The sequence below is a fragment of the Molothrus aeneus genome, chromosome 6, assembly GCF_037042795.1.
Source record: "Molothrus aeneus isolate 106 chromosome 6, BPBGC_Maene_1.0, whole genome shotgun sequence".
Lineage (NCBI taxonomy): Eukaryota > Metazoa > Chordata > Aves > Passeriformes > Icteridae > Molothrus > Molothrus aeneus.
This window is the reverse complement of record NC_089651.1, coordinates 2,875,586-2,890,317: the sequence shown is the minus strand read 5'-3', so window position 1 is coordinate 2,890,317 and position 14,732 is coordinate 2,875,586. Positions and strand designations below refer to the sequence as shown.

The 14,732-nt window shown below is 39.3% G+C and overlaps 1 protein-coding gene across 2 annotated transcripts in view; it reads right to left on the bottom strand.

Annotated features, from left to right (window-relative positions):
* The window catches only part of NELL1 (neural EGFL like 1), a 316,106-nt gene that overhangs the window by 6,674 nt on the left and 294,700 nt on the right, over positions 1–14,732 (bottom strand). Inside the window, exons 16-17 of one of the 2 annotated variants that reach the window (XM_066551385.1) lie at positions 12,883–13,023; positions 4,055–4,248 (exon numbers count right to left, since the gene is read on the bottom strand). In XM_066551385.1, coding sequence (XP_066407482.1) covers positions 4,055–4,248; positions 12,883–13,023 — 335 coding nt within the window. The remainder of the gene's footprint in view (positions 1–4,054; positions 4,249–12,882; positions 13,024–14,732) is intronic. The other variant, XM_066551386.1, reaches the window with a different exon arrangement.

The following is a 14,732-nucleotide window of genomic DNA, read 5'->3' as shown; positions in this document are numbered from 1 at the left end:
TGCAATGGAATTTATTTCCTCTGATCCTTGAAAAAAACTGATTTCTAATAAGGGCGAGTGCAGCCCAGGATATCTTTTCCACAGGCAGCCAAAACAGCCATAGGCATGGGAAAGGTTTGAGTTGGAAGGGACAGTGGAGCTCACCTTGTTCTAACCTCCCCTGCCATGGGCAGAGACACCTCCTCACACTAGACCAGGCTGCTCACCTTGTAGCACAGGGGTGACTGCTTATGAGCTGAGGTACAGGAACCAGGGTTGGGTTCCTGTTCTAAAGCAAAGCCTTGTCCACAATGCAACATGTACAAAATCAGCATCAGGGAATCACAATGCCAATGTCAGTTCAGTGTCACTGCTGCATTTCATCAGAGTTTTGAATGGACCAGAATATTCCTTGCTATTGTAAAAATAATTATAATTATTTCTTATGCCTAACAAGCAAAGCTGAAGACAACACAAAATTATGAGAAAGTAGGAAAACATGCCAGGTTAACAAGGGGCTGAACCACTTTTGCAACTGCAAGGCATGTATTACTGTACAAGCTTTGCTCAGCGTTGTCTCACACCAAGATATGTGTTCTGTACTAGTGGCTAGATTGCCACTTCAGCTGTGGGAGGAGGGATAAACAACCTTTATCTCCTTACTCAGCAGTCTGAGTAAATCACAAGGAAGAATGGCAGGAGCCCATTTCCTTGGCCAGGTCCAGCTGCACATCAAAAACCAGCTTAGCCCAGCAGCTCTGTCAGGATGATCAGCACCAGGCATGCAGGGCTGTGACAGGAATCCAGGGAACCTTGACCATGGCAGTCTCTCTCCTCTTCTGTGCTGATTAATAATGGCTAACAACAGCCCATCTGCTTAAATGCAATTCAGTTTCTAAGCTTTCGAGATCAGCTTTCAAAATTCCCCTTTCAGCTGGTGACATTGCTGGTAATTCTGTGTTTCCCTGAGCATGTTTTATGTTGCCTTTACTCTCCATATTTCAGAACACTGAAAAACTCTGATGATTTTGCCAGAGAACTTTTGGTAATCATAATACACTGCTATTCTGTTTAGTCTCTAAGCACCTGTGTTTTGTGTACACCCTCATTAGCTCTGTACATTTCAAAAAACATTTTTATCCCTATACTGCAGCAGCAGAAAGCCTCATAAGCTACACTACCTCATGTGCATCTTTGCAGCTCAGCAGCAGCCCTGAGAAATACATAGAAAATTGAGAAATATAGAAAACCGTCTTTTCTTCAGGTGAGTAACAACATATAGCATCTCATTACTACCTCTTCCTTCCCACCTTACTCACTGAATCAGTTCTACATTCCTCAAAAGCATCCGAGGTAGCTCATAAAATTGTTCTTATCAAAGCAAAAACTGACACAGAAGAGAACAGCTGTTAGGGCTGGTCCAAGTTTTCACAGAGCCCCAAAGCCAGTTTGGAAAGAAATCAGGCCCTGCAAAAACCAAACCACCAAATGGTTCTCACTCTCAGGAACACAAATCAGCTTGGCAGATCCTCCTGCTCCCAGTGCTGTGTGCATCTCCCAGGCCTTTTTTACAGGCAAGGGAGGGCTGCCTTAAGCAGAGACAGACTCAAAAGCCCAGACCTGGCCTGCCCAGACTGCACAGCCAGGATTTGCTTTTTCATGGCAGCACAATAGCTTCCCACTCCAAATTCTAGCCTTAAACGTGATGGGCTATTAAATCCACAATAGTTCAGAAAGATGCCTATACAAGACATGTCAAATGTACTAAAGGAACAATGTTAATTTATAGTTTTGAGAATTTATGATTTTGTAAATTTATGTACATTTCGATGAACAAGAATGGTTTGAAGACACTGGGTCCAGTGAAACACTGAAATAGCCTGTACTTTAGTAATGACACTTTGCTTCATTACATAAATGAAGCAATATAATTTCCTCTATTCTATAGTATTCTTCTTCACAAATAGCTTTGAAGTTCATTAAGTAAGGTTAATGTATTTCCTTTGTACCAGATTGCAAGTTAAAATATTTTAAAGATGGTGACTGTGTTTCAGGCAATGCACAGAATATATCCACCTGTCCTTTGCCAGAGTAACTACAGCAAAACAAAAGCCATTCTTTTGGATAAAACATGTAAGTAGGATCATTGCAAAGTTTGAGTAAGTGGTATAAGGAATGGTTCAGTTACATTCTGCTCTTTTCCTCACTGCAAACTGAGCAGGCTGCAAAAGATCAAGCAGGGGCAGTTTTCCATGCAACTGCATGGAAGGGAGAGGTTTGAGTAGCCTCAAACCTTGAGTTGAGTGTGGTGGAAGCTATCAGGATGTACAAAAATGTATTTCATTAAACACTGAGTGAAGACTTTCCATTCTGCCTGAGATATGATAATATAAGGAGCTCTTCCTGTTTTCCTTAATCTGCAGACAAGAATTTGCTCTGGAATCAGGCAGATACTGGAATGAAATTAAATGCAAATGTTAATTCACAGAGAGAAAAAGTGAAGTGAGGAAGACATATAGTAAGAGTCATAACAACAGTGTCAGGCTCAGTATAAACTATGTACTAGTTAATAATTTCTGTATTTTCATATACTAGTAAGAACATTCAACATAAGATATACATGCAATGAGAAATGGTAAATAACACAAATTGCAAGCAATCTAAAATGTGAATACTAATAGTTATAATTCTGCAAAGGCAGACCAGATGTCTTCACATATATTAAACTGCTAAGTCTACTGACTGGAAATCCTTTCATAAACTTGCCAGCTCCCCCAGATTACCATAAAAGCTTGATGTATATTCAGTAAAATTCTATACTTCAATTTCTGAAAGGAGGAGTTTTAGGGAGCTTGAGGCCACTTGAAGTAAAAAATATAGCAACTCACAAGAACATATTCCCTACTGAGCCAAACCAGCAGTGTAGTTTTTAGGTTGTATTCACTCTGAAGTCTTAATTTTCCCATCTGCTACACCACTGCAAAACAGAAAGGATGAGGCTTTCAGCTTCCTGAAACTTCAAAACTCCTCCTTTCCTCTGCTCCCCTCTGCTTCTCTGGCTCCCAGGCACTGAGATATGGAGACTGATAGGCCAATTCCATGCTCCATCCTCAGCTCCTCACAGAGGCCAAAACCTAATTTTACCTGATCTCATGTATGGGCCAACAGTGCTCTGCTGTGCCTTTGGACAGCTTTGCCCACACTATGAACAAATCAGGTCAAAGTGACCATAAAAGACCAACCACTTCTCAGATTAAGGTGTTTCTAAAATTCTTCTGATTTCAAAGAGAGCATTCCTCTGTTAACTAGTGAAAATCAAGAAAGCAGAGCCAAATGTTCTTCTAACTTGGTTACCATATGAAGAAAAATTTTTAAAAAAGGTAATGTCCAGGGGAAAAAATCCCCAAACCAACAACAAACCTCCCCCCTCCCCTGACCTAAATGTTAACTCTTTAAGGTACCTTCAGTGGTACCAGATCTGGTTTCTCCAAACAAGCAGAGAGAGCTGCACTGCTCCAGTGGGAGACCTGCCAACACAGCCAAGGAAAAAGCTGAGCTTCACCTCTCTTCACTTGGAGGAAATTCAAGTGCCTGTGCTGGGTCTTCTGACCTTTCTTCTCACCCAGTTAATTCAAATGCATTCCAAGCACAGGGAAACACAGCCAAGAGGAAGTGGGCTGACTACAGTGCTGAGAGGTGCATGTTCATAGGAAAGAGAAATTAAAATCAGTTTTCAGCATTTCCAGGGAGCATGCTGGAACCTGCACATTGTGTTAAAGGGTAATGGGTAAAGGGCAAAAAAGCCTCTTTAAGGCACACTCTGAAATGCTCTGGCCCACAGGGTGACACGGTAAAAGCTCAGCAGGGCTGGCCATCATTCAGTTAAGTGTGTGGTTGAGCAAATCAAGGAAATAAAAGCCTTCCCAGAAGAATATCCCCATCCCAGCTTCAGTGTCCAGCCTGCCTTTTGCCTTGGGCTTAGGCTAATATTTCTGCCTCCAACAGCATAAATAGGGTTTCTGACATGAGCCCAGAGGATGAAAGCCTCCTGGAGCCCAGGGCAGCTGGATCTCACCTTGCAGGAGCACACGGAGCATCTGTCCTCCCTCAGGGTCCACACCTGCCCGTTCCTCTTGAAGCCACCTTCGTGGGGACAGTCTCCAGTGCAAGATGGCCCAGAGGGACACAGGCAGTCAAAGCCTCCTGCCAGGTTCACACAGGCTGAGTCATTCCAACAGGTGTGGATCTTTAAGGCACACTCGTCGATATCTGTAAAACAGCAGGTTTATAAAAGCTTCGGGCACATTTTGCATGGGGTAAGCTTTATTTCTGAATTAAGTAATTATTGCTTATTGTTGTTGGTGGATGAGGGTGCATTCCTTTTTATAGCTTCCATGTTTACTTGGTAGACTTTAAGCACTGATGGTTTTTAGGTTATTCTTCAGCATTTACTTTGATTCCACAAAGAACTTTTAAATGATCTCATCAGGCTGAATTGTAAATGCTGAGTCTGAGGTACCTTGGTGAAACCATGTATCAGTGACAAATTTGAACCTTCAGATAAATGTGCATACTCATTTCCCAGTGACTGCAAACTAGCAAGCAGAGTGACTTTCTGTTAACTAGACCACTCTCTGTTCTGGGTTTTACATCAAAATAGAAGTGCATTATTCTTTATAATTTCCTAGCACAAGCAACATTCCCCATATTAAAGCAGTCAGTTGCATCCTTTTCCCATTGCTGGAAGGTGTAAGTGAATTGGAAAAAAAAAAAAAGAACTTGGAGGCACCTTATGCACAAAAAATATGTCTTAAAGCTATGCAGTATGATTTAGCAATGACACAAAGAATAGGTGACAAGAGAAAATGATTATACACCAGAGAAAGGTGAATTACAGTATCCCAATAAATTTGCTCTTGGAGGGTAAAATATAATTATGCAATATGAATTTATCTAGGGAGTTCATGCAGTGTTCTTTTTCTTGCAATGAAAGCTATTAGATTTTTAAGCACATTGCATTGCTAAAAATTGGTGTTTCATTCAGACAATAACTTTGGATTTTTCTTAAACAATATATTGACAAATTGTCCAGATGAAATACCAGTAAACTAGTGGGTCTCTTTTGGTCCAACATGAACAATGAAAACTGTAATCAACAGTGGAAGGAAGGGTGGAAAATAAAATCCTTTAGAAGTATGAGATGATTTCTGTCATGATAGTTCCAGAATAGCATTAGATAAATTCAGAAATTACAAGGAAGAACCACCATACTTATAATTTGAAATTACCTTATTGCTAGGGTGAAATTTTAACTGTTCATTATTACTCAACAGTACTTTTAACTTCCCTCTAAACCAACAAAGCCAAAAGAACTTACAAACAAAAGTTACCTAAAGTCTAATTTAGGTAGGATGTGATGTCCAGTGGCCTTACTTTTAGGACAAGTGCCACAGGTTCATGATTCATCACCTCAAAATGTCCTATCTTAAAAAGACTAAGAATTCTCTCATTCTGCTGAAGGAAACTCTTTACAACAATCATCTCACTAAATTCAGTCTGGTGTGGACAGTACAATTCCTGATTTCAATTCACAAATACTCCAGGAACAAGTGGAAATGTGCTCACACCCTTGGATTTGATGAAATGTGAAAATCAGTCTGCACAACCGAGTCAAAGCTTTGGGCTGCCAGAAAATGACTTCTCATTGTTGTGCTCATAGATCCAAGGGGAAGCTGGAGGTAATTTATTTCACTGCCTTCCCAGGGCTTCACTCCTGGGCTAACCTGTGAGCCAGTCCTTTGCACAAAAGGTTCCAGTGGACTGACAGCCTGATTCAATTGCTCATCACTCAGACTTGCCTAAAAATGGTGCATTTTTGCTGTCCTGAAAGTCTTAATTGCTAGAAAAGAACATTGTTGCTCTGGTGCACAACTTAGCCATAACTGAGTACTTGAAATATTCACTACTGGTGGTGAAAAGGATGCAGCACTAAGAGAAATTAAAATTTGCAGTTCATTGTTTAACAAGTGCCAGAGTACTGCAGGAAGTAAAAAGCATGAAGACTGCCATAAAGAGAACTATGAATGAACTGGTATCAAATGAATTATATCCAAACAGCTACTGTAAAACTTCCAACATTCTCAAAGATTTCCCATTTTCTTTTCAGTAGACTTTGACTTGTATTTTTTGTTGAAAACAAAGGTATAAATGAAGTATTCACTTTGCCTTTGGTGGTTTCAAGAAGCACCATCAATACTGTCTTCCCTACCACATTAAGAGCTCCTTGACTATAATCTGTATAGGATGTAGCAGAATAACAGTGCAGATCAGAAGGGTAGCTTTCACAGCTCAAAACTAAAAGGATTTCACAGATGAAGATAAAGCCATATTGCCTACAGAGTTGCATTTAATTGCTTTACTTATGACACTGAAATCTAATTCTGTTTCCATGTAATTTAACAGATTTATGGAAAGCCAGATGTTAGCAATTATAGAAACTAACATTATTCATGTTTTCAGTAGTACAGACCTGTTCACACAAAGCCAACTTAATCTCTTATGTGCATGCAGAAGGGAAGAACCCCATTTATGTACCTCTGCTGCTGGTCTCCATTTAGCACACATAAAAAGGATGCATTAAGAGCAGCCCAAACTGGTGAATGGGTGATTGTTGAAGAAGAATCAAGCAAAGCATGAACATAAATCCCTAACTGCTATGCAGCTTTTTGGTTCTTTCTGCAAATAATAGTTTTAAAAGTTTTAGTCATTAGTCAGAGATAAAAGGTTTGGACACTGCACTCATTTCCAGCAGAACTTTTAACAGAACTAACTTTTTGAGAATATCCCTTCAGCAGTTTTTTAGTCGATGTTGATTGCATTTTCTAAAGTCGGAACAGACAATGTTCCTCATAACTTGGGGGGGAAAAGTTACAAGCATAACATGTTTTTGTCCCTGTCTCTCCTTCAGCCTAAAACCAGACTGGGGGCAAGGGGAAGGAAGAAGACCCCAACCAAATGCTCCCACATTGTTAGCTCTGTTAGGTACAGAAAGTATTTCATTTTAATGAAGATCAAATGGCCACATCAGGGTGAGATCAGCATGTAAATGGCTATGCAAAGCATGAAAAAAAGTACTTGTATTTAGTGTGAAATTTCTCCTTAACAATTGGAATCAGTGGCTATTCTTAGGTTATTCTTCAGCATTTACTTTGATTCCACAAAGAACTCTTAAATGATCTCCATCAGGCTGAATTGTAAATGCTGAGTCTGAGGTACTTAGGTGAAACCATACATCAGTGAAAAACTTTTTCAACTTAGGTGTTGAAAAGTTAGCTTACTTCAGTTGTCCAAAACAATAATTTAGTGGATGTGAAAACTATGATGAGGCTTTTGCATTTAGCTTATTTTTGTAGTGTTCAAATCCTTGCTTAGGTGAAATTCTCCACATCCCGACAGGTTTCCTTTGCTTTCCCACACCTGTTCTCAGAAGATGCAGGCCCAAAACTGAAACATTTAAAGATGGGCAAGGCAAAACTGCACACAAATCTCATTTCCAATTATACCAATACAAAGTAGGAAGGAGATAAAATATTAATTTATAAATCAAGCAACTTTGAAGCACACTGGAAATAGCAAGGAGACTCCTTATTCTTTCCCTATATATAAAGGACAAGACCAAAACATCTGTCTTTATGTTTGGAGGGATTCATTCTTTCATGTATCCTGTCAACCTATGGAAATAACCTGATTTTCACACTTGAAATAGAATTTTGTAATTTTATTCATTATATACTGAGATTCTCTGTGGCAAAAACTACTAATTAACCCCAATAAAAGTGGCAGAGCTTTCCTTACCCTCTTCAGACAGTTCCTTTTCAAGGAGAAGTGAGGGTATAGCGGCAACACCCATATTGAGCAAAAATTTGCTTGTAATTTTTTGCAAAGCTTTATGCAATTTTCTATCAGCAACACAGCAGCAACAAAGGGATTGCTGCCAAGACCCTCGGACAAGTGATCAAGATCTTCACTCTTCAAACTCTCCAGCCAGTGCTTCTATAAACAAGTGCATGGCCACAAGTGACCATACACATTTTAGCAATCAGTCACATTTTGTGGATGAAAAAAGAAAGGGAAGGAAACCACCCAAGAGGTGCTCATTCCCAATATACTCTCAAAGTACATGGATAGCTCAGTAATGTGGGCAGGCAGGGAAACAGAATCAAAATGGAAGCAAATAATCCCCAGAGATGCAATTTCCTTTTCCATCCTTTTTGGCTGTAATGAGAAGTAATTTGCCCCAGATATTATGAGAGGTCCCACAGCCAGTGCATTTGAATCAGGTAGAAGACAAGCATGACTGTACATATCAACACAAGTTCATTAACTTGCTTTCACTGAAACTTGAAATCAATCCCTGGATACTTCATTTCTTACTTTTCAAGGCTATCCAGGTTTTAATTGTAAGACTTTTCCGCAGCACCTTAATAAATGTGTGCAAGCAAGCCATGCAGTGTGTGCTCTGTATCATCATGATAAGCTGTTGCAGAAGAAAGAACCCCACTAATGTGCTAATTTTAACTGTTATGGTACATTAAACCATTACAGTATATTGTTAACGTGAAAAATGTAAGCTGGGCTCCCAAACCAATGTATGTACAAGTTTACTAAACTCTGTTTTGACAAATCATTTTTCACAGACAACTTGTCACTTAATGATTGTTTTGCCTTCTTTCTATATCAAAGTTATTTGGAGTTGTCCTTGAAAAAATATCACTGAATGGGTTCATTGGTAGCTAGAAAATATTTTATGGTAGTACTTTTATTCTATAGAGACACAATGGTCTATTAAAGAACAGTGCATAATAAATTGGATTCTGAATAAGAATTTACTAAAGCTTTCTAAAAATATAGAAATGACTAAACACAATTACATTGAAGATATGTTACACAATTTTCTGCCAGAATACAAAAATTAGAATTTACTAGATGGAAAGTAAATAAGATAACCTTTATTTTACAGGATAAAATCCACTGACACCAACTCTGATACTGTGAGCTTTAAGAAATTGTACGAGCAGAACAGAAGAAAGCTGTGAAATAGCAGCTTCTATTTGGCCTTGGATAGTCTGTACCACATGCAAACCTTTCTGCCTCCACAGCACTTCCTTCCAACAGATAGAAAAGTAATTCTCAGGCATATGGGAAAGATTTTCCAGGGATGGGTCTTTTCCTTTTTGTGTGAAACAGAAAAGGAGAAAAATAAAATCTAACCTCCTTTGCTTTTACTTTCTAACCTAGATAAGAGACACCACTGCAGCATACCATGGAATACATGAAAGCTTCAGGAACAGATTTAAAGTCCATTCAGATCTGACCTGCCAGCACTGCTGCACCCAGCTTTTGTGGGGGACTAGTACCTGTGGGGTTTTCTTTCATGAGCTCTTCAGTCATCCTTTTACCCAGCTCTCATTTCCCCAAACCAGCAACTCTAACCCTGCAGTGAGGTCTAGCCACACTACCTTTCAGGCTGGAATAAATGCTGAATCCCGTGGGGATTTGGTGGGAGGAGAATCTATGTTAAGCTTCCCTACAAAATTTGTCGTGGTTCCTAAAGAAAAAAATAAACAAAACCTGAAAGGCACTCCTGCCTTGGTGGTTGTTCCTTCTGTGAGTGGAAGTCCCAGTGTAGGGACCAAGAAACACAAATCATCATGAAAAAAAAATAGAATCAGTAAATCTGCACTCCAGGGTCTGAACAGCACTCTACAGACTGGAAGCATCTCACTTTGAGATGGGGATTGAAAAGTAGAATTTGCTTTGGGTGGATAGTCACAAATACTGTATCACATGACAGCTCCTCATTCTCTATGAAGTTTTATTGTTTCTTACTTCAGATTGCAGCCAAGCTCCTATTACAAAATTAAAAAAAAAAAACCAAAACAACCAAACAACACAGCAGCTGTAGCTTACAGGTTTTAATTGCCAGGCAAACTTTGGTAGCAACTTTGTACAGCAATTGTCTTTTGTCTGCAAGCAGTTTTCTTAATAACACATTGTGAAAGACCAGGGGCTCATAAAAACACTACTGTGGGAAATCAAATTACATTCTCTTAATTTGAGCCTACTCACCATCACTATATGAAGCTGACATCCCTGATAAAAGCTGTCTTTGGTTGCTATTTTGAGCAACAAAAAGAATTTTCCCAATCTTGAAGGGGCCGGCTAAGCCACACATCCTTATTATCCAAGCTCTGGTGCAATATTATGACCTTCTCTGCCACATCTGCTGATTTAATCAATTGTCCCTCACCAGGTGACAAACTTCCCTGTTTTCTCTTTGTCAATGAGAATTTAGCTTTTAGAAGCACTGAGGTATCACACTTCCCAAATAGATGCTATTTTTCTTAATGTTTTGCAAGCACTGCAGAGATAGTGCAAGCAATGACTCAGCTCCATAACACCCACATAAAATGGAGGGAAAATGGGTTAACTAATATGTACATAAATGTATCCAACAAAAGCAACTGGCTGCCTGGGCTTTGGGCAATCTGTCAGAGATGAGGACTCCCTCCCACTGTCTTGTGATATTTAAGACTCTGTGTAATATTTATTGTTATTATTTTGTAGGAAAGGGCTTAATCTTATTTCTTATGTTTTTAGCCTATTTATTGTTCTCCAAGTTTGTCCTTCAGGGAGGAAGAAGAAATGTTTCAAAACACACTGAAAGACTATGGCTCATACCCACCTCATGTACACAAATTCAATATACAATACACCAGGAAAAAATACTGTTCCTAAGCAGATGAGCTCTCTTTTATCTGAAACAGAGTGAAAGACACCAGTTCTGACTCTAAATGTTCCACCAGGCAACAAACAAGTTCTGTAATGTGGCATATTAGCTAGAGTGTGCAGTGTTCTCTCTCTGCTGTTTTACCCAATTCTTAGTTGCATTTTGAAATAAACATCAGGGTTTGAACTTTGTCAGTATGGGTTAACAAAATCTTCCAATTAATTTTTAATTATTTTATTTTATTATACTGGTGAAGCAAACTGGTTTATTTCTCTTCCTCACTGGTGCCCGGCAGCAGATGGTTCAGAGAAGCTATTTCATTAAAATAACCTCACTAATTTCACATTCTGTTTACAACTTGCATATGGCAAGAGGAGCACCTCACCTCACAGACTTCCAGCATGCTGTGCAGGTCAAAATGAGGGCAGTGTGTTTTCATGGAATCTTATTCCTCCAGTCTCCATCACAACACCTGGGGCTCCTTTTTGCAACCCTTCAACAGTGATTCAGTGCAAGCAGTACTGACCTTTCCAGAGCTGAGCCTGCCTGGGGTCAGCCACAGTCTTGCCTGTGTGTCTGTCTGTCTTCTCCTGACATCAGCCTGGCTCTTGATCTTCTGCTTCCCAAATCAGCTACAGGAGGCACGAGGGATGGGGCTCCCCATGTGAGTGGTACAAGCACCAGAAATGCTAAAAATGCCTCTGACCTCCAGCTGCCTCAGGGCTTTCTGAAAGTTATGTCATGTTGCTTTGACTTCTCACAAAGAAGGTATTTTCAACATTGCTCCATTCATCACTCATTTTACAACATTCAAATAAACCAGGGGAGGACTCTTAACATTTGAGAATTCATTTAGAAATACACGACGTTCATCTATTTTATCTATGGAATCCTGAAATGCTGTAAAATTTGCCATTTTTTACACAGACACCCTCTGAAGATGTTCACTGCTGTGATTTTATTGAGCTTCCCACCAGCTTAGGACAATGTGTAAAAAGCTAACTTAGCTGGACAATCTACAAAATATTGCTTTGAAAATCATTATCATTCCTCTGCATTTTTAAATTATGGCACTACCTTATCCCAAGGACTTCTAATAGCCAGAATTCATGGTAATGTAATTGGTAACGTTTTGGTAATTGGTAATGTGATGGTAATGTTTTTTACAAGGAAATTTATATATTTTTGTTACAAATTTTTATTTTAATTATAGATTTTAAATCATAGAAAACACCCTTTGAAGTTATGGACATGATCAATTAAATTTACAGCATTAAAAAAACCTCAACAAAACAACAACAACAAAAAACCCACAAAAGGAGGAAAAGAGCTTTAATAGAAAACTCATATAACTGGCTTGAGATGAAGTAACTGAAATGCCAAAGAAAGGACAGAGTAACACTAGAACCCAGAAGTTAAAATGGGATCCCTTCTAAGGAGTTTTAAACTCACCTGATAAAATACCACATAGGAATTATGTATAAGGCAAATAACTGAAAAGATGGAAAAACTGTAAGCAGGGGAAAGGCAGAATTACCACCTTCACCATGGTTTTATTGCTGCAGTGGCACCCAGAGCCCCACAGGCAGTGAGGGCACAGAGACTGCAGGAGCCAGCATTAACTCCTCATGGAGCCTCATCCTTTGTCCTCCCATAGAAACACTGACAAACTCCTCTGCACTCATTAAAAATCCCTCTCTGTTCATGCTCTTGGGACCTTATTCTGCAAATATGGTGCATTGAGAATTTGATGTTATTTGCATAATTCTAGAAAATTAACTATGAAGATGCTGAAAAATGGAAAACAAGCAAACCAAAGCAACACAGACATGCCACAGAGAGGTTCTCCTATCACTGGGTTGAAACCTTGAATTGGAAAAGCCCCTTTTGTGGGCAGTTGTGCTGCCCAGCAAGGCCACTTTCACTCCAGGTTCCCCAGCCCCTTGCTCTGATAAAGGGAGCAGTGCAATGGGTCAGGCTGGGGATGCCCCTCCTAGCAGGGCGTGCTGACAGACAGACAGACAGACACCTCGGTTCCCTGCTCAGGAACTCCACAGTCCCTCGGGAAGGCCATGCAGAAGGAAGAAAAGAAAGGCTCTCTGAGGATTGCTTACCCACACAGGACTCCCCGGCAGGAGAATAGCTTCCATTGTCATGGAAACCGCTTCTGCACTCACAGTGGTACCACCCCGGGAGGTTAACACAGCGTGAATGGCTGTGACACGCAATGATCCCCTCTGCACACTCATCAATATCTGCCTCAGAGAAAAACACAAGCCAGCCGGGAAATTAATAACCAACACTGTAGGTTTGTTTTTTTTTTTTAAATCTTATTGGTTCGGAGGTTTTTTTTTAAAGATTTCCTTTAATAGATGGATCAAGCTTTATTACAGTTCCAAACAACAGACATTTAAAGCATGACTCACAGAACAACAATAAAAAATAACAATAATACATCGTGTAATCTGTTACAGACAAGACATTCTTTTACACCATGATTTGCTGAAAATGCAAAGCAAACATGCAGATTTTTTGTTCCTTGTTTGTTTGTTTTTGTGTTGGGGATTTCTGTTTGCTTTTTTAACTCAGAAATTCCATTTGTCTGTGCATTTAAAGCACTGCAGAACAGGCTGTCCACTGAAAAGGCAGTTTCAGCAATATTCCTGCTTTATAAACTGCATGTGCCAGGACACCTTGGAAAGAAAAAGCATTTTTTTCAAGATTTGTGTTTCCAGCATTCAGCTGAGATATTGGCAGCTCTCTGGAACTGAAGGTGCTCAGACCACTTCACAAACACTGGTTAATCTCTTTTGTTTATGTGATCCAAATAAATACCCAGTACAAGTGTAACAGCGTGTGACAAACAGAAAAAGCAGTCCACATTTCAGCTGCAATAAAACATTTAGCTGGGAAAGAGTGAGGCAAATGACAGCAAGTCTGTAGCAATGGAAAGATCCAGCATGATGAACAGCCTGCTGAGTTTCAATAAATGGGCAGTTTTCAGAAAGGGGTTTCTCAAATTTCTGTAACACGTTTAATAGAGACTTTGTAATTGCCAGTAACCTTGGCTAATCATGGCTGGCACCTGGCTGCTTCTCCCCTTTGAGCATTTTTCAGCACATTTTGTAGGGTTGTAATTAAAATTAGCAAATTAATTATATGCTAACCTTGTGGTAATTTACAAAGCCATTATATTTTCATTCCTCTATTCCGCTCAAGTTTTTTTTTTTTTTTTTTTTTTTTTAATTTTGGACAGTTTTCAGCTGGGTAACTTATCAATTAAAAGGAGACTCAAATTATTCCCAAATAATTCCCACTTTCACCCACTATTTTTTTTTTTCTTGGCACACGAAAAATGTGCATAAAAACCCAAAAAAACTTGGTGAAAACAGGTTTGGAAACGACATTTAGCTCCACAAGCATTAAAGGACAAATGTCTCATGATCCTGATGCAAGACTGAGTTAAGGTGATTAACTAACCACAGAATGTAGCTTTTATCTCAATTTCCAAAACACATACACCAATATGGTTTCATGGACTGCACTGGAGCCATGTTGATGTACATGGAAATCGAGCTGAATGAAGTATCCTTCAACACAATCCCATTTTCTTACAACTTACAAGCAATACCATAGAGAAGTTCGATTTTTCCTCATTTCAGTAACAATATTTATTCTTGTTGAAATATGGCTGAGAAACCTAAAAAATGCCATTTTCCAAGATTCCTGTTCGCCCTCGCTCAAGCATGAACCAAGTTATCTACATAACAGGATCATAAACACTATTTATTTCTAGCTTTATTCAGCTCCCATCTCACAAAAGAGTCAATTTTTAAATGCTTCAAGATCTGTCACTGCTGTCACCTTTTCTGTACTTTGTACCTTGTGGAAGCTAATTTTAGTGTTAAAACATTGCACGAATGTAGCTGTCCATCAACAGTGAGTGCTGCTTGCAAACTCAGAC